This window comes from Brachyhypopomus gauderio, chromosome 1, assembly GCF_052324685.1.
Source record: "Brachyhypopomus gauderio isolate BG-103 chromosome 1, BGAUD_0.2, whole genome shotgun sequence".
In the NCBI taxonomy this organism is placed as follows: domain Eukaryota; kingdom Metazoa; phylum Chordata; class Actinopteri; order Gymnotiformes; family Hypopomidae; genus Brachyhypopomus; species Brachyhypopomus gauderio.
The window spans coordinates 6744061-6764192 of NC_135211.1; the positions used below are offsets into that span (position 1 = coordinate 6744061).

The window sequence follows — 20132 nt, forward strand, 5'->3', positions numbered from 1 at the left end:
CGAGGTTACGAAGTACTTAGCGCTATGAACGTTTCGGGAAACCCACCCCTGGTCCTTGGTGTTGTAAGAGCAACCGTAGGGTCACTAGCTGTTAACGAGGTCATTGCTTTGGGACCAGGCTGTTTTTACTTCAGTCAGTTGGATTTGCCATCTCATTTTCATTTGTAAACCCTCAAAGACTTTCCTCTGATTTCCCCGGACTGCGATTAGTTCTCCGTGAGGGTGGGTGTTTCCACCCAGTTCAGCGCTCGGGGAGAGGACAGGTGCAAATGAAGCCTGGCTCCAGACTGGGGGGGGTGGTTCCCACATGTCACACGTTCAGCTGGGAGACACTGAGACAAGAATTGTTTTTTTGTTTTTATAGAGGTCTTTAAGGAGGAATGATATCGATACCCACCAAAATAAGTGTCCAGCTACCATGTTACCATACTTGAAAGCGGTAGGAAACCTGAGGTGTACGGTGGATCATGGGGTAATTGTCCAATAATTGGTTGTCTGGGAGGTTAAAGTGTGTGTGATTTGTACCGGATGAGTGTAACGCCAACCCTGCGGAGTGGAGTTAACTAAAGCAGGGTACAGAAGCGGGAGTTGACCACGACGCCCTCGGGAAGAAGGCCCTTGTCCAGTGGCTCGGAGTAGTCAGTCAAGAGGTTCTGGAGGGCGGGGCCATTATGAGTGACATTAGGGGAGGGGAGGGGGGAGGAGCTGCAGCTTTGCCCCTTGTCAGACGACGAGGTGTCTTCATCATCCTGAGCATACATCTGCTCTTGGCCTCTTTCATCTAATTGTACTGAAAATGTGATAGCAATTGTTTATGGGTGTGACCTTCTCCACTAGAGGAGTCTTCATATCCACCTTAACCGCTGTTATAAAATAATAAACTACAGGAGTACCACAAATTTACAAAGGCCTCCAACAAAGAGAAACAGCACAACCATCTCTGGAGCGGTGATATTTTCTGCCTATTCTATAATTAAACAACGTGAAGAAAATGGGTTCATATGAAAGGCTTCCTTACCCGCTGGGCTCGGTGCTGCTTCCTGCAGGTCATCTCTGTACACACATGCCCCTCCCTCTCCTCTACCCATAATCTGCTCCTCGGACCACTGCAGGTTCTCCAGCAGGAAGTAGGTGGTCATCAGGCCCTTGCCCTTCACCTCGATCTCCCCTCGTTCACAGATCTCAAACTCTTTATCCTTCAGGACCCTTCAGAGGTGGGAACACGTGTAATACAGCGTAACAGCACACGAGGTCAAACTTCTCTCAGTGGATTTTGAGGCGACATTTAACTGGTGCGTGGCAGAAATAGGCCAGCCAGCACCAGGAACGTCATGAGAAGCCCTGAGGTACAGTGACCCTGTAGACAAGTGGAGCAGAGGGGTAGTGCCTATGGGAATATGGGTTTGCACTGAGTGGGAAGTTTTGTACTGAAATTCAGCGGGGGATCAGAACCATGTCAGTTTCTCACACAGGTTTGTCTATAATATGACTGAGGTACTTGTAGTCGTGTATATTTGTGTGTCTCCTGAGGGACAGGTGTACCTGTAGGTAAAAGGACTCAGGTGTATTCGGTCTGGGACGCTGTGGCTTTCCATACGAGAGGCGGTGTTCACTGTGTCTCCAAACAGGCAGTAGCGAGGCATCTTCTCACCCACAACACCAGCCAGCACAGGACCTGTGTGAAGACCTACTCTGATCTGAAACACACACACACGTACTGTGTTCCTGTATGAAGACCTACTCTGATCTGAAACACACACACACGTACTGTGTTCCTGTGTGAAGACCTACTCTGATCTGAAACACACACGTACTGTGTTCCTGTATGAAGACCTACTCTGATCTGAAACACACACACACATGTACTGTGTGTTCCTGTGTGAAGACCTACTCTGATCTGAAACACCCACACACACACATACTGTGTTCCTGTATGAAGATCTACTCTAATCTGAAACACACACACACATACTGTGTTCCTGTCTGAAGATCTACTCTGATCTGAAACACACACACGTACTGTGTTCCTGTATGAAGACCTACTCTGATCTGAAACACACACACACACACACGTACTTTGTGTTCCTGTGTGAAGACCTACTCTGATCTTAACACACACACTTACACACACTTGCAGGTACATAATTGTGAGTTCTTACTTAGAACCCCCCTCCCCCAGTCTCTGTGCCTCCACCTGGATCGGTTGCCCGGTGATGGGGTTGGTCACCTCCCTCGCTGCAATTCGCATGCCTAAGGCAAAGTTGGCGACACGTTCTGCGTGGGTGTCCCTCGGGATGGGCACTCCTCCAACCACCATGTAGGCATCGCCAATGGTCTCCACCTGCAATCAGGGCCCAGTCACAAAGCCTTGGATGAAAAGACTGGAGACCTTCAGACTAGTCTTTTCATCCAGGTGGGCTGTGACACTGTCAGGTCTGCACATGAAATCCTCCTCCGGATGTTATAATAAATACAGTTGTGATCAAATTTATTCAACCCCCAATGCTGCGAAGGGTTTTATGGAATTCAGTGCACATTTGTAATTGTGTTCATAATGAAATCTTACAAGGACTTGTTAAAGAACTAAATGCAACTAAGATAGCATCAATTTTTTTTGTCATAAAGTATTAAATGGCCTTTTTGTGATTTCTTCATTGACACAATTATTCAACCCCTTTACGACTACCACTCCTAAGAACAGAGGTTCATTCCAGTGTTTTCCATCAGGTATTGAAAACATCTGTGGATGTCAACGAGCAGCAATCAAGCATGATAAGCACCAATTAGGCAGATTTAAAAGGACTGTGATACTCAGCTCCTTCTAGACATCTACTGGTGTGTTTCCAAGCATGGTGAAGGCAAGAGAATGGTCCCAGAAGACAAGAGAAGAGGTTATTGCTCTTCACAAGAATGGCAATGGATATAAAAAGATTGCGAAGTTGTTAAATATTCCAAGAGACACTATCGGAAGTATCATTCGCAAGTTCAAGTTAAAGGGCACAGTGGAAACGTTACCTGGTCGTGGCAGAAAGAAGATCCTGACCGCGACTGCTGTGCGCTACCTGAAGCGTAATGTGGAGAAAAATCCCCGCGTGACTGCTAAGGAACTGAAAAAAGACCTGTCAGATGTGGGCACTGAAGTTTCAGCTCAGACAATAAGGCGCGCACTGCATAACGAAGACCTCCATGCCAGAACGCCCAGACGCACCCCCTTGCTGACTCCAAAGAACAAGAAAAGTCGACTGCAGTATGCCAAAAGTCATGTGGACAAGCCACAAAGGTTTTGGAACAGTGTACTGTGGTCAGATGAAACTAAATTAGAACTGTTTGGGACAATGGACCAGCGCTATGTTTGGAGAAGGAAGAACCAGGCTTATGAACAAAAGAACACCTTGCCTACTGTGAAGCATGGCGGGGGGTCAATTATGCTTTGGGGCTGTTTTGCTTCTAATGGTACAGGAAAGCTTCAACGTGTGCAGGGTACCATGAATTCCCTTCAGTACCAGGAGATCTTGGAGGAAAATGTGATGGAGTCAGTCACAAACCTGCGGCTTGGGAGACGTTGGACCTTCCAACAGGACAATGATCCGAAGCACACATCCAAGTCCACTAGAGCATGGTTGAACATGAAAGGCTGGAACATTCTAGAGTGGCCATCGCAATCACCAGACTTAAATCCAATTGAGAACCTCTGGTGGGACCTAAAGAAGGCAGTTGCAGTGCGCAAGCCTAAGAATGTGACTGAACTGGAGGCTTTTGCCCATGAAGAATGGGCTAAGATACCCATAGGTCGCTGCAAGACACTTGTGTCAAGCTATGCTTCACGCTTGAAAGCTGTCATAACTGGAAAAGGATGTTGTACTAAGTACTAAAAAATAATGTCACTAGGGGGTTGAATAAAACTGATAATGATGTGAGCACAGTAAAGACATTTGTGGTTATTCCATCATAAATATTATGTTATGTTTGTCTAATTTATAAGTGCCTCTTTGATATAATTGTAAATAAGATGACTGAAATGATCAAAATCAATGTCAAACTGGCCAAAACACTTTATTTCAGTGGGGGTTGAATAAATTTGATCACAACTGTACATAATATTTATAATAGATAATAATAGATAATAATAATAGATTTGTGTCATCCTATATATCCCATACGTGATAGATTTGTGTCATCTCATACATGATGCACTAGCAAATGTGTCGTGTGTACTAATGTGTGCTCCGGGGGGGATAAACCGCTTTGAAAAACATGAGCAAGCTATTTCACGTGGCTGCGTTTGGCCTTGGAGAATCTTTTAGATGTACTGAAACAACAGTTTTCCAGACGTGGTTCATAAACCTTGAAGTAGCAACGTAGGGCTTTCTGGCCCACTACAGAGTGCCGTGTGCTTTTCTCTGACCTTGTAGACGTCATGGATGTTGGTGAGGTGGTCGAACTTTGAGTACATGCTGTTGAGCATGTGGACGATCTGAATGGGCTCGCAGGCTGCACAGATGTTTGTGAACGTCACCACGTCGCTGAAGAGAATAGTACACACCTTGAACTCACCTGACAAAAAAACCATGAATGAGTCAGTGCAAACCAAACATTCAGAGGTGAGAGTAACATTTTGTGCTGAACCAAAAAGATAGACTGGCCCACTAGGGCCAACATATGAACATGTGATGTTCTTTTCCTAAATACCTTCATCAAAAAATATATATACAACTGTCAGGTTTCATGTGAGGTTTAGCAAACGCTCAACAAAAGTGCACCTTGGCTGATTGGTGTAATTCATAAAAACTCCATTCTGCAGGTGAAAAGCAACTATCCTGTTTTTAAAGATGAACAAAAACAAAGGAAGATGGAAACAAATGTTATTTGAGCTGTTCCTGCTGTGATTTACGATCTGTAATATCACATGATATGAAAGAGAAAAAATCCTGAAGAAGAAACTTGATGAATGCAGCAAGTTTGAATAATTCTGTTCCACCCACTCGCCCCACCTGCCTACATCCTTCCCTCCACCTGAATCCACCTTCTCTCACACCGACCTCCACCTGCTCCTCCATCAACATCCACCCACTCCCCTCACCTGCCTCCACCCGCTTCCCCTCTTTGAGCTGGTTGGCGACGTGGCGGGGCAGCATGGCGTACAGCAGCGTCTCCGTCTTCTTCTTCTCCACCTCCAGGTGGCGTGAGAGGATGCGCAGTTCTTCTTTCTTGCGCTCCAGCTGGTTGGAGAGCTCGATCTCAGCCAGGCGCTGCTGGTTCAGAAGAATGAGGTCACGGGTGGTGTCGTGGGGCGCGATGTCGGCCAGGTGGAGGCCCCGCTCCTCCAGCTCATGTAGACTACGCAGTTTAGGAGAGCAGAGATACACCATACAGCACAGAGACGGCATCCACACCATCTGACCTGCAACACACACACACACACACACACACACACACACACACACACACACACACACACACATAACCAAGAAACACACTGATTCTTGCTGCAATAGTGAGAGTCAGATTATCTAAGCAGTATCTAATCTTTCCTGGCCCAACCTAACCTGATGTCAGTTTTATACCAGCTTCATAAAATGATGTCAAATGTAAGGCTTGAAACATATCTGATGGAGTTACTCATTGTATTATTTTACCACTTTCAGGTCTAAAACTTTCATTTTTAAACACATTGTTAACAGGACTCTCAAGTCTCACGCATTGAGCGTGTGACACACGCATTTGACCGTCTTCACACGCTCACACGCCACACTTCCGATTTCACACGGCGAGAAAAAAAAATCTAATTTAAATCTATGTCGCCCTCCACTGGCGATCGATCGCGATATACAACCCCCCCCCCCCCCGCTCAACAATTAACGTTCGCCACCCCCCCCCGTCAACAACTCTCACACTCTGACATGAATCCAAAACTTGAGAGCCCTGTTGTTAATATGTTAGCATGTGATGCTAATATCCAAACAACATGGCGTTTCCGCTACCACGCAGTTTGAGCAGGGGCTGCTGGCCAAGGCCCTCGGGAAGCGACTCTCTCTTGGTCTTCAGCACAAATTGGCTGTTGATGAACTTCTTTATGCTGGGGATGCTGAGGGCGACCTCAGGGTGGACCACGCTGAAGAACCGGGTCAGACATGCGCCCGGCACCTGCAAGCCTGGCACGAACTTCTGGATGTTCACGCCACTCTGTTTGACCACAAGCTGCATACACACAGACAAACTCCAGCTCCAAATGTGCTCGTCACATGTAACGCGAGAGAGACTCTAGAAGAAAGTCGTACCTCTTGGTCAAAGACGATGTGAAATGGGAAGGCGTTGCAGAAGGCTGTCAGCTCAATCCACAGCCTGCCTGGGTAGCTGGGGCAGAAAGACTGTAGGTCTGAGATAGAAAAAGATGTGACTCATTAGTTTTGTTCCAAATGTGTTTGAGTGGTTGTGTTCCAAATGTTTATAAGTGGTTGTGTTCCAAATGTGTTTGAGTGGTTGTGTTCCAAATGTTTATATGTGGTTGTGTTCCAAATGTTTATGGGTGTTTGTGTTCCAAATGTTTATGGGTGTTTGTGTTCCAAATGTGTTTGAGTGGTTGTGTTCCAAATGTGTATGAGTGGTTGTGTTCCAAATGTGTGAGTGGCTGTATTATAAATGTGAATGTTGGTTGTGTACAAATCAAAGTTTGATGTTTGATGGATTGAACCTGTGTGATATTAATGTGAATAACTGAATTTGATTTTATTCTGGATTAACTGGAGAAGCTTGTTTGGTCTTTGTGGTATAAACCTAGAGTGGAAACCTTGTAAAACTGCCCTGTCTCCATGGACCGGGTTTGGGCAGGTGGAACGGCCTGACCCAGCTTCGCCCTCTGACCCTTCCTCCTCCTCGGCCTGTACAGACAGCAGGGCATCTGCCTGCCCGTCCTCGCTCTCCTGGGTCATGAGGAATATGACGTGTTCTCTCGACCCCCTGAGCTCCTCCTCTTCCTCCACCTGCTCCAGCACACTCATGGTCACCCTGATGCCGAAGAAGTCCTTCGCCACGGCTTCGATGATGCCTGCCACGTCGTCATGGGAACAACACCAAAGAGGCAGAAGGAGAGGTGTGTTTTAGCCTGGTGGGGCGCTGGAGGGAACAGGCCCACCTAGCAGCTATGTGGGAGGTGTTAGTGTAGAGGGGAGTTTGGTACCAGGAACGATAGGGTGCAGTCCTTTCCTCTCAGAGTAATAATGGAGGAGGGTCCTGTTATCGCTCGTTCGCTCCACACGGAAAGATGGAGCGATCATCTCCTGATACCACACACACACACACACACACACACACACACACACACACATACGTGTGCAAATTAAGAAAATAGCTATTTGAAATATGTGAGACTTACAATATAATATAAGACTTGTCAGTAGATTTGGGGAAGGGACTGTGTTATGTATGGGTATGCTGACTGTGTGAACTATATTCGAGTTGCATTTACTGAGATCTTTACTGGTAGTGCATATTCAGAGGAAAATGTCAAGTCTCAAAATGTCTGCATTCAGGGAAAAACACAGTCAGTAAGGGGGGCAGAGAGAGAGACAGAGAGAAAGGGCGCAGTATAAAATCACACCTGGTAAGATAATGCCAGGTAACTATGGAGAGCATCCAGGTTTTCGATGAATTCCACCAGGTTCCCACCGAGAGTGCGCAGCATGGTGTCATAGCCTGACATTTTACAGAAGCTGAAGAAGTATTCTCCAAAGAGCTTCAGGACCACCTCAGAAGAAACGTCTGGAAGACAGAACACCGGGGAGCTGAGCACACTGCTCTCGATGGACAGCCTTCAGTGGACCTTCAGAGGGGACATCATTAACACCTGCTCACTCTTGGAAGGGAACATGACCACCCCCCTGAGAGGACCCTTCTCTGCTCTGTTTTCTTCCTCTTGTCCCGCCCCCCTACCATTCTCATCTTCATTTACCTGTTCTGAATACAACACTGAGCCCACCGAGAAACTGCAAACAACGCCAATGATGCTGAACTGGAGGAAGAGGTTAATGGGACCATGAGGGAGAAGAGCACATAGCTGAACTTTAGAAGACAGCGGAGAAGCATCAAGACTCCTCGTGCCAGCATCACCCACCCAGCATCCTGCAAGCCTCTCGTACCAGGCGCAGGGTGATGTCATCATCGTAAACCTCATACGTCATGAAGGTATCTTGCACCTCTGCCGATAACCTACGACAATTCAGTCATGAAACGGCTTCAGTCACAAAACGCAAGAACCGTGGGTTCATGAAACTTTCCACAAGACTTTTAACGTGACGTTAACAGCAAGTGGCACCATGGTAAACGCTTCCTCATTCACAAATGTGCTGGTGTATTTACATTTGCATGATACATATACACTACTCCCTGTAAACCACAACCGGACCGTGTTTGACGGTGAATGTCCGGCTAAGAAGCCCAGGTGGATCAGGTGTTTTTTTTTCATGTTTGTCCACACTCATTTCCCAAATGCAAACATCTGTCAGTCTGTTTAAGTAAATTGTTAAACCCACTGAGGTTTGGCTCACAGACCTTAGATTGTCCCATGTCTCCTCTCCAAATTTATCGACCACTAGTGTCCTTAAGCATGTGTTGATGAAGCCGTACTGTAAAGATGAAGAATACATGTACAGTTAAAAGACAACAGTGAACTTAACTCCTGATTACGCATTATTCCACTTCAGATAATACACTGTCCCTAATCCAGATAATACACCGTCCCCACTACAGATAATACACTGTCCCCAATCCAGACAATGCACTATGCCAATTTCAGTCTATTATAATCAGTGTTCTATATTGTTCAATGTTAAGATGGTAATATTGTTGTAAAATAACACATGCTGCACTGTACACACACACACACACACACACACATACAGACATGCGCATACTCAAACTTATTGTATATTCATTTCAACCACATGTACAGTATATTGAAAAAAAACATTTGTTTACTCAGTTTATGGAAACTTACATCTTTGCATATTTGACTAGCTACCTCAATTTAACTCTCTAACGAATTATTTATTTATTTATGTAGTTCAGTCTTAACAAGAAAAGTAATATAACGCAGATCATAAACCATTTTAATCATCTTAAGTCAGATCAGAGTGTAGAGGATCGATCTCTACAGAAAATCCTATATACTTTTTACACATCTCTCAGCTAATTAGATCCCTCTGAAGATGACACACTAGTTAGGGACACCAGATAGGGCGGAGTATGCACTTACCATCTGTGCAGTGTAGCAGCCCCACTGTGAGTACAGTTCTTACTCTCAGTGCTGTGATGGGGAGGGACATCTACGCATGGCCTTTATACCAACACACACATGTCCCTCACATAGAGACTGAATTAGCATTTCAATCTCCTCCTTCTTGTACATCCGATGAACATGTACATACAGTACACACACATATGCATATACACAGTCTTTGGTCTCTGGGTTTTAAATGAGACTCTAAAAATTAAATCAAATTCCAATCGGGACCAAAAAAGTGTTCTGACAATGACATTCGGTTCTCTCAAAGAACTACAGAAACCTACTATAGACCGACAGCCAGCCAGTTCATTACAAACAACTGAGATATGTAAAGAATGGTGGCTGTTGCCAAAGGTTAACTTTATTTCCACATTAAGCTGCACAGCACTGCCTAAGTGATTTTAGCGGTCGCCAGCAAAGTCCCTGTCAGGAAAAGTCCCTAGAATATCCTAGAAGTGAACCACTGACAAAGAAGGCAAGGCAAGTTTATTTATACAGCACCTTTCATACACACTGGCAATTCAAAGTGCTTTACACAAGAAAAGAAGAAGCTTATTACGACCCGAGGTCCATCACCTTGGGAAGGTCATTGCCCGCAAAATATAATATATAAAAATTTTAAATAAGATTTTAAAGGAATGAAAGTAGAAAGTAAAATTAGCTAAATAATGAAATCAAATAGAAATTGAAATGATTACAATATAAAGATAAAAGATAAAATAATTAAAAGATAAATAATTAAAGAAGATAATAAAAAGCAATAAAACTGGAAACTGAGAGAAAATAAATAAGAAAATAAGAATAAGTAAAAGATAAAATAAATAAAATAGGCTACATTTACAATACCTACACAAACCAAAATCCAGTTCAAATGAATACGTTTTTATCTTGGATTTAAACACGTTGAAGCTCTTACACTTAGCCAGTGTAAGAACTTGAGAATGGGGGTGATGTGATCACTTCTTTTGCTAGTGAGAACTCTAGCAGCTGCATTTTGATTCAGCTGCAAGGAAAGAAGGAAAGAAGACAGAGGCTGCTTGCTAACAACTCTGAAAAGGCTTTTAAAGACACCCGAAACACCAGCGGCCAGTGAAGTTCACCTCCACCTCCTCGTTTAACCTACCACACGGATGTCACCCCTCCCCCACTACTGTTCCATTAGTAAGTTACTAACTTACTGTTTACATCTTTGCCTCAGTCTCCCTCACTAATTCCCTGTTTTGGTATTATGATCTTCTAACTCAAACAAGCTCTAAAGAACTGGATTTCAGGCAGCAGTGTTTATAGCAACATTCAACTGTGGAGCCCCGTGGGACGCCATGGGTCTGGTAGCCTACGAATCCTCTCCAATGGCGAGGAGGCCTCTCCATTCTCAGCACAAGCAACACACGCCCCTGTCTCAGCCCCGACTCGACCCTGTCTCAGCCCCGACTCGACCCCAACTTGGCCCCGTCTTGGGCCCCTCTCAGTCCTGTTTCGACCCCGTCTCGGCCCCGACTGTTTGTTAAACAAGAACGATACCCTGACAAAAGGAACACTTAATCTTGTGCATTTACATTCCGTCAACATATAATTCGAAGAAAATGCTGGATTTGTTCAAACTTGATCTGTCCTAAATGCCCACATTCCACAAGAGTTTGCCAGAAGATGAAAACAGCACTACCATCAACCTATAAAATTCCCACAGAAACTCCAGAGGAAATTATTGCACAGGACATTCCAGCATTTTACCAGAGACTACGTCCACATTTGACTCTGGTATGGAAGGACTTTCACTGGCTAAACCTGCTTATGAACATGTGCTCTTCTGCCTTGGGGAATTCCAGGTTATCTTAGTGTATCAGGTGTCATATTTCTTAGAAAGGCTTATGGCAGATGTCACAAGTTTGGCCATAAAAGCCAGTGTAGCAGGTAACGGAGGTAAAGGTCCACTGCAGATCTACTGAATCACCACCTCACTCTCTCCAGCTCTCACACCGACAAACTCTCCAAAGTAAGTGGCTTCAGTCATTTTCGTTTGAGTTTGTGTGAAAATTGTTTCCTACTTTCTACTTAGACAGAAAAAGACATGAAAAAGACATTTTAGTGATTTTCTTTGTTAAAGTGAAGGTCAGATATTACAGTAGGCCTAACATTTGCTTTCTTCTGTACAGATGTTTTGTGAGAGCTCTCTGTGGACTCTGTGCTACCAGGACCACAGAGACCAGCAACACTTGCGGGACATTGCCCTGCAGGACATTTTGTCAGCCCATGCGGATCCTGACACTACGAAGGATTCTTTCATCCCTCGAAGCACATTAGGCCTTTCAACAAACGTCCAGGACAAACCGAATTACTGTAGCAACCTGTTACAAGACCACTACAGTGAGATTACCATTACCATGGAGCTGGAAGATCCCTGTATCCATGACTCCAGGATGAGCATCGTGGGACGGACAGGTCCAGACACGTCCACTTAAGACTCACTCACTGTCTCCATGAAGGCAAAAAAAGGACTTATTTTTCTATAATTTTAAGTACAGTACTTAAGTTTGTGACTGTCCTATTTATCTTGATTTTCATGTTTTATATACTCATTATGGAATATTAATTTATAATTTTTTTAATAACTGTGATATGGTAGTGCTGGTTGTATACATGTCAAGAACTTGTTTTACACAGAAATTATAAGCCTTAAACTTTAAAATGTGTTTGTATGCAGTGAGTTTACGTCCAAAAACTAAATTTAGAAGAAACAAGCTGTATTATTAATATTTCCCCTAGAGGGCAGCTGTGAGCTACAGTCACCGCTTCCTTCAAGCGTGTTTCTGCTGGTCTCCCTTTTTTAAAAAAGGATATGAAAAAGATAACTGATCCTGATTTAGCGCCTGGAATTCAGAACACGCCTAAATCACTCAAGCTTGTGAAATACTTGGACATAGTGGGCAAAATTTCCACAATTAATTGGTTCTTTATGTTCTAAAATTGTATTCAACTCTCAGGCATTTGGGTCTCCCAGATGATTCTGGCACCATCTTCAGAATTTTTGTAGTGTAGGAGAAGTTTGGAAACCTGCTACACTCCTATGATTCGTACTGAGCTCTGTAAGACTTTGAATAAATTATGCATTTTCTGAATTATTCAGAACAGTGGTATTTATACAGAAAACATGCAAGAACGTAAATATACTTGAGTTAAAAGTTTTAGTTAAGGGGTTGTAGCAAGGAAGAGAAAGAATCAAAGTCAAACTCTCTACTGTCTCCTTGCCAGTATGATGCAATGGCTCTGTCACTTTATTGAAAGCATAATATAAAACATTTTACAACATTTTCACTCTTCCAGTCTCTGTTCCATCCCATTCGGTACCCAGCCAGGCCGGCGTTCACACATCCGCCAATCACATGCCCCGATCCCTTCCCAGATCCCAATCATCCAATCATTAGTCTCATCCTCCTCACCTCTCACCTGTTGGCCCTTCCCTCTTAATTCCTAATGGTGACTGTTCCAGACGTTTGGCACCAGACTGTCTGTGTGATGAATGGTGTTCATGTGAGATGTTCAGTAGTGTACGTGCTCTCCACACAGGCCCCACACAGAGGCTTGTCTAGTAACCAGCAACTTGATCAGGGCCCTGAATCCATGCCAGGAGAAGCGCTGGTTTAATACCTCTCACTTTACCTTTACGGCATTTGGCAGACTCACTTCTCCAGATCCACTTCCATATTTATCAGCATGACCTTGGAACTGCTAGACCCACTCTCCACCTGTCCTGCCCGGTCAGTCGGAACCACAGCTTAAAAATCCACACACTTCAGACTCACATAAAAACTCACATATTTCAGAGCTGTCTGAACTTGGGGGCTTAAACATCCAGCATATAAACATAGGGATTAACTCAACTTTTTATTTATTCATATCATTAAACTACAGGGTTGCCAACTCACAACCGAATGAGCGTGAGACACACGCATTTGACCGTCTTCACACGCCATACATCCGATTTCTCACGCTGAAAAAAACCTAGTTTATTTATCAAATCTCACTCCAAGTGATTTTGAAAAGTTGGCAACCCTGAAACTATGTTGAAGTTTTAGAAGCTTTCAGGCTAATGATGAGTATGAACATTAGCACAGATCCAAAGTGCTTGTTATTTAGACATCAGAAGCTAATTTAGGCATCAGATGCTAATCAGAATAGACCATTCACATCAGTTGAGTGACATAGCAATGTAAATTTACCATAGGGTGGGTTGCACTGCACCGTAAGAATCATGCCACCAACTGGCTGGTGGTGCGCAGTGGCAAATGCCACCCTAAAAGAAAGACTTGCCACCCCTGCTGCCACCCCAGTTGGCAGCAACGAATTAAAAGAAAAGTTATGGGCAATTTGACATTTACGAGTGCGAATCTCTAATGTCCGACTGCAGTGAATCCAGCACGAGATACGGCAGAGCGGCAAAAGACTGATTTGTTTAGAAAACAAACGCAAAGTGGCACAAAGTGAGGGAACCAGGAGACAAGAGAAAAGGAGACACGGGAGGAAAGAGGTAAAAACTGATGAACTATCAAGATATAAAATTATAGTGAAAGCACGGTGCTGGTAAATTTGCGATGCTGATTTTGTTATTATAAAAATCAGGTTGATGAACGTTATTTCGCTAAACATACATGTAATGTTAGCTAGGTCTGACGTTAGTTCTGTGTAAAGCAGGTTAAGCAAATATTTACTCATTGTCAAGGAAAACATTGTTACTTTGAAGTTACTTTGAATCTTACAGAAATAAAGAGGAAATGTAGCATACATAGTTTTTTCTCACAAAAGAGAAAGGCGAGAGACAAACAACTGAGCAAGGTAAAACGAAGATGAGGTGGAAGGAGAGAGAGAAGAGGATAAAATGGAAGGTGAGAGGAAGGAGTTGGAAGGAGAGAGAGAAGAGAAGGACAAGGTGGAAGGAGAGAGAGAGAGAAGAGAAGGACAAGGTGGAAGGAGAGAGAGAGAGAAGAGAAGGACAAGGTGGAAGGAGAGAGAGAGAAGAGAAGGACAAGGTGGAAGGAGAGAGAGAGAGAAGAGAAGGACAAGGTGGAAGGAGAGAGAGAGAAGAGAAGGACAAGGTGGAAGGAGAGAGAGAGAGAAGAGAAGGACAAGGTGGAAGGAGAGAGAGAGAAGAGAAGGACAAGGTGGAAGGAGAGAGAGAGAAGAGAAGGACAAGGTGGAAGGAGAGAGAGAGAGAAGAGAAGGACAAGGTGGAAGGAGAGAGAGAGAAGAAAAGGACAAGGTGGAAGGAGAGAGAGAGAAGAGAAGGACAAGGTGGAAGGAGAGAGAGAGAGAAGAGAAGGACAAGGTGGAAGGAGAGAGAGAGAAGAGAAGGACAAGGTGGAAGGAGAGAGAGAGAGAAGAGAAGGACAAGGTGGAAGGAGAGAGAGAGAAGAGAAGGACAAGGTGGAAGGAGAGAGAGAGAGAAGAGAAGGACAAGGTGGAAGGAGAGAGAGAGAAGAGAAGGACAAGGTGGAAGGAGAGAGAGAGAAGAGAAGGACAAGGTGGAAGGAGAGAGAGAGAGAAGAGAAGGACAAGGTGGAAGGAGAGAGAGAGAAGAAAAGGACAAGGTGGAAGGAGAGAGAGAGAAGAGAAGGACAAGGTGGAAGGAGAGAGAGAGAGAAGAGAAGGACAAGGTGGAAGGAGAGAGAGAGAAGAGAAGGACAAGGTGGAAGGAGAGAGAGAGAGAAGAGAAGGACAAGGTGGAAGGAGAGAGAGAGAAGAGAAGGACAAGGTGGAAGGAGAGAGAGAGAGAAGAGAAGGACAAGGTGGAAGGAGAGAGAAGGGCAACAGAAACATGACAGCCATAGAATACAAGTCCAAGGTCATCAGGGACAGGAGGAGGTGGGAGAACACCACAGTGGTGAAGATATGGAGGAGGGAGAACACCACAGTGGTGAAGATATGGAGGAGGGAGAACACCACAGTGGTGAAGATATGGAGGAGGGAGAACACCACAGTGGTGAAGATATGGAGGAGGGAGAACACCACAGTGGTGAAGATATGGAGGAGGTAGAGCATCACCAAGATGAGGAGAGCGAGAGACAAGATAACATGCAGGTTCACTCAGACAGTGAAGGGGAAAGGAGAGTGCCTGAGCCATCACCAACAATCTCCAGGCGAGCTGGTACACATGGTATGGAAATTGTTGCTGCTACATATGAATAAGTACAACAAATGACAAAAACATTTTGCTATAAGGTGTATTTACGAGACACTGCTTAGACTTCTTCAAACAAATATAAATATTCATTTTTGCTTAAATATGAATAATTGAGGAAACTTGTAAGTGTGAAAGTGTGATGAGATGGGACAGTTTTAATATTTTGTGTACAAAAACTGTTTGCTTTCCCTCTCAAATTCTGCCATTTATCACTTGTCTTACTTTAATGCCTTTTCTTTGATAATGCAACCTAAAGTAGTGTTACCATACTTCTATCTCCTATTAGGTTTAAGTTTATTACATTATATGGTCGTTTCACATGAAACCTCAAATACAAGACATTGATCGCATGAGATTAAGTTTGTCTGTATGAGTTTGTAAATGGCAACCCGTGCCCTTTTGTAGTGTGTACATACTATTTCTCATCAAACTGTGATTAAATTCAGAATATATACGTCTGCCATATGTTGCCACCCCTCAAAAATTCCTGCCCCCCCTCTCGCCACCCCATAAATATTTTTCTAGATCTGCCCCTGCTGGTTCGTTTGGTCCTACAATGGCATGATGCATTTTGGGCATTTGTGTCCTTTGTGCTCAAACGGGCACGTTGGGGGGTAATGACCGTCAGGGAAGAACAAGAATGCTTCTGAAGCTCTTTTGTTACTCTTTTACATTGATGAGACCCATTTACTTGTATTATAACACAGATGAACATTTAAAACTAGAATATGAGGTGCTCTTTATACTCAGGGCGTAACTTGAGGTACTCCACTTATTCTTGAATGGACACAAATCTCTTTGGGTCCGTTCTGAAATGAGAATTGTCGTTTTTTTTCAAAAGGTAAAACATGGCAAGCTTTACTCAAACAAAGGTGAAAACGTGTTGCAAGGCTCTTTTGCAAATCCGTGGTTCATACATAAAAATGAAATATTTATTGATCTGAATTACACATTTCAAGGAGACAGGAAATGTATGGCACATCATTAAAAAGAGACCAAGGATGGCCAATTCGATCCATATGGGATTCGTGTGTTTGGCCCAAGGTCTCGTAACACAAAGCAGGCCCTCATTCATTTGCAGGGACAACCTTGGGGTAGTGTTCTGTGCTGGTAGACGATTCTCTCACACATGGACCTGATCTAATTAAAGCAGCGCATGAATCCATAAAGAACCTCATTTTGCAGCTGTGGGATTGGATAGTTTCTCTGTCAACAATGGTTTAAGCCAAACCAGAACAGATCTGAGATTACCACCCAACTCCCGATACCTCCGTCTGTGTTTCAGTATTCAGAATGTACACAACACCCCCACAGAAGAGATGGACATAAAAAATATGGATGTTGAGCAGTGTAGACGGGACTAGATTAGGGGAATGGTGATATCAGCAAGAACACGAACAACGATAATTATGAAGAAATGCGAATGTGCAAAATTAATACAAAACAGAGTCTTCAGCCATTTCTGGATGTTAGGCAGATTGGTTTTGTTTCCATTCATTTTCACCAATAAAAATAAAAAACCTCACCCATAAATGGTAACATGGTCAGCAGTGAGGGACCACTGAGCTAACACGGCTAACCAACTCCTGGCTCGCAGTCCTACTGGGGACGCTGTCATTTTGATGGTAATGTTTCCTTTGACAAACAGTCGCTGTACATAATGGTACTGCACATAACGGCCTCTGTCCCTTATCGGCTCGAATCAGGCTGGTTAAAACCACAGTGCGGCTCCTCGAAAGAGCTCTCCAGTGGAGGTCAGGACCTTCGTCAGTCATTCAGTAGTAGCAGACAGTCAGAGTGCGCCAAGTTCAAGGCGTATGTACGGGAGAAGGCTGCTCAAAAAGCTATTCAGTCAGCGGCAAATTTAGGTCTTCAGTCACACCATGAGAGATGAGATACAATGGAAGAAATAAGTGTATTTTATGAGTTCATAAAGTAATTTCCCAGACACAGAACCATATTAATTCAGGGCCTGAGTAGGAACAAGGTCACACCACCTCAAATCATCTTGAAGGCCACGTGTTTGGTTGTCTTTTGCTTCTTTTTTCTTCCTCCATCATAACCGTTTCCTTCCGCTTGTGCTTCTCTCATTCTCTCGCTCATGTATCAGATGATCAAGTTCTGCTTTGATTATATATGCCTGAAAAGACGAGACGTAAAACTTTAAAAGATATAATATAGGGTACAGGGTTCAATGGTCTGTCTAGCACTGTACCGTGTTCTGGCGTATTCCAGAAGATTCCGCTCTGCTCTTCTGTTTTCTCTGCCTCACCAGACAGCCGACTCTGCCCTCACCTTTCCTCACCCTCATCCTGCACTCCACAAATGGGCTTTATTACAGGTGACTGCTCGCTGATTTATGGGAGCTGACGTCCTGGAGACAGCAAGCGTGAGGGGGGGGGGGGGGGGGGGGGGGGGCAGAGAAAGAGAGAGTAATCAAGACAGAAATGAAGGGTACTATTAAAGACCAGCATAACCCTCTTCATTATCCAACAAAAATTGGCACAGAAACTCGAATCTTTAAAATAAAAGGCAGACAGGATCAGAAATGAGATGCTTAAACAGCAGACCTGAGCTCCAGAGGGCAGTGCTGAAATGATTCAGCCTCATCCTGAGTTTTCCTGACATCGGCCCCATATTACAATCTGAGTTCACTGAAGAGGCGACACCTCAGACTCCCCTTTTCAGAGGCATTTGTGTGTGGCGTGATCAGAGGATGATTCAAAACCTTTCATATTTACACCTTATTCAATTAAAAAATTGTCAATTTTTGCCTGTTTCAGCACTTTCAAATATACTGTGAAAATGTTTAGAATGTACCGGAAATTTTGACATGAACAATACACATAATAACCCCACGTTTCAATGATACAGCCAACTAGAAGGAAAAATCGAATGAATCTGTCCTATGAAATTTGCAGCAATGTGTCATCACCCGAGAGACAGTCAGCGGTAACCTTCCCATTTCTATATCTCATAATAAACCCCCCCATCACCCCCCCCCCCCCCCCCCGACCCACACACATCACCCCTTACACACACTCAGACTCCTACCAGCACCACGAAGGTGTCCTGCTTACACCGCCGTCACTCCAGACCCAGACCTTGCACCACGAACCTTGGACTGGTCCATGTTTAAATTGAAAACCGTGCGTTTCTCCACACAGCAGGTAAACACCGGAATGCACAAGGACGGTGGGTATTTAATTAACGGCGACGTTCGTCTGTGTTTGTGGCGTACTTGTAAGAGGCACATGTTAGTGATCATCTGAAGAGGCAGCGTTGGTGCGCGGGAAAGCGCACGGGCAGCATTTTCACGCCACCCCACGCTGAGATGCACTGGACTCCTCCTTCCCCGACACGCGGGACCTCAAGGTTCCCGCGCCCCCTTCCGCAAATCCCTCCGCCCCACCGGGCTGCCGGGACAGGCTTTCAGAGACGGATCGACCGGACTGGAGTCGAAAAATGTCAACGAGCGCGTGTCGGATCAGATGCTTGACGTGATTTTGCAAATGACGGCGGGGTTACGGAAGGCCAAGATGGACGACGCACCCTCTTCATCTTCTCAAACGCCGCTTTATTAGACCCATGGGATGAAGCTTCCACAGCGTCGACCCACAGCACACGACCTGCAGCCCGTCTCCGTGTCTCCACAGCCGGCCGCGCTCTGGACACGACGGAGGGTCCATCGTCTCACGTCTTATACAAACACGGCCCTCTCCCGCTCACCTGTGAAGGAAACGTGTACGTGCCCTGGGCAAACACAGCCCATAATAGGTGACAAAAGGAGAATAAATCAGAGAGCACCAGCATCTGATCCACCTCTCCCGGGGCACCCAGTCATCCTGCCTCTCGCAATTACAGGACTGCGGGCGATAAATTAATATGTAAAACTGGTGGAGCGTACCCACCAAGCCCAATCCAGCAGAGGCCACTGCCATCAATCTCAGCCAGACGGGGCAGCCGCTGCTGACGGATGCTCCACCGGCGGAGACAGCAGGGTGATGGAGAGGGGGCAACGAGGTTGAACTGTGGGTAACCTGATTCGCCCCCGGCTGGGAGTGAGGGGGACTTAGAAGGGAGTACCTGCGCACTTTTGTAATGCATAGCCATATTTCTGATAGGAGAGGTGACCACAGCACAAGGAGAAGACGACCCAACCAAGTTGAACCATGAACCAAGGTCTGACAGTGGTAAAGAGGAATGGGTGATTTAAACGCATTTCCTAGAATGTGAACGAAGGGTGTTTAGACCCAGAGTAGATGCCTTACGTAGGGCATGTGGTCAAGTCGAACCCTCTGGTGTGAAAGGGTGGGTCCTTGGGACCTGCCGGTGTCACGCACAATCGCGCAGGAATTCAATACGACCCATTCATAAATCCACAGGGTATGGTCATTATACACGATCCCTTACAAAACAAGCCCGCGGCGGGAGGAGTAGAGGAAGACGAATGAGTCTTACGTTAGCCTGATTTTCAGTGTTGGTGGAGGTGGACGAGTGTTCCCTCTCCTCATGGAGAAGCAGTGTTTCACACCCATGCAATTTACTGTGTGTGTGTGTGTGTGTGTCTGTGTGTGTCTGTGTGTATCCATGCCCCACCCCACCCTGTCCTGCCCCACCCTACCATGTCCTGCCCCTCCCCACCCTGTCCTGCCCCTCCATCCTACCCCTCCCCAC

At 45.0% G+C, this 20132-nt stretch overlaps 2 protein-coding genes across 4 annotated transcripts in view; both read right to left on the reverse strand.

Annotated features, from left to right (window-relative positions):
- Positions 1-41: 41 nt before the first annotated feature.
- Positions 42-8938, reverse strand: gucy1b2 (guanylate cyclase 1, soluble, beta 2). Its single transcript, XM_076971571.1, has 13 exons — positions 8548-8938; positions 8111-8205; positions 7598-7758; positions 7178-7277; positions 6788-7045; positions 6279-6376; positions 5982-6198; positions 5081-5401; positions 4406-4554; positions 2195-2341; positions 1543-1697; positions 1019-1206; positions 42-790 (listed from the first exon to the last, which is right to left on the reverse strand). The coding sequence occupies exons 1-13, from the start codon at positions 8640-8642 to the stop codon at positions 564-566; spliced, it is 2211 nt and encodes a 736-aa protein (XP_076827686.1). The 5' UTR covers positions 8643-8938; the 3' UTR covers positions 42-563.
- Positions 8939-12442: 3504 nt separating this feature from the next.
- The window catches only part of LOC143474244 (uncharacterized), a 21938-nt gene continuing 14248 nt past the window's right edge, over positions 12443-20132 (reverse strand). Inside the window, exons 2-4 of one of the 3 annotated variants that reach the window (XM_076971759.1) lie at positions 17671-17829; positions 17453-17595; positions 12443-17325 (exon numbers count right to left, since the gene is read on the reverse strand). In XM_076971759.1, coding sequence (XP_076827874.1) covers positions 14031-15395 — 1365 coding nt within the window. In that variant the 5' untranslated portion in view covers positions 15396-17325; positions 17453-17595; positions 17671-17829 and the 3' untranslated portion in view covers positions 12443-14030. Of the gene's footprint in view, positions 17830-20132 lie in introns of all 3 variants that reach the window. The other 2 variants (XM_076971829.1, XM_076971682.1) reach the window with 2 other exon arrangements.

Bases quoted from the DNA above. Each gene is read 5' to 3' on its own strand.
- gucy1b2 (XM_076971571.1), bottom strand. From the start codon at position 8,642: ATGTATTCTTCATCTTTACAGTACGGCTTCATCAACACATGCTTAAGG. The intron at 6,377-6,787 runs GTTTCCACTCTA...TTTCTATCTCAG, and splicing joins AGACAGGGCAGTTTTACAAG to ACCTACAGTCTTTCTGCCCC. The intron at 1,207-1,542 runs GTACACCTGTCC...CCACCTCTGAAG, and splicing joins CTGAGTCCTTTTACCTACAG to GGTCCTGAAGGATAAAGAGT.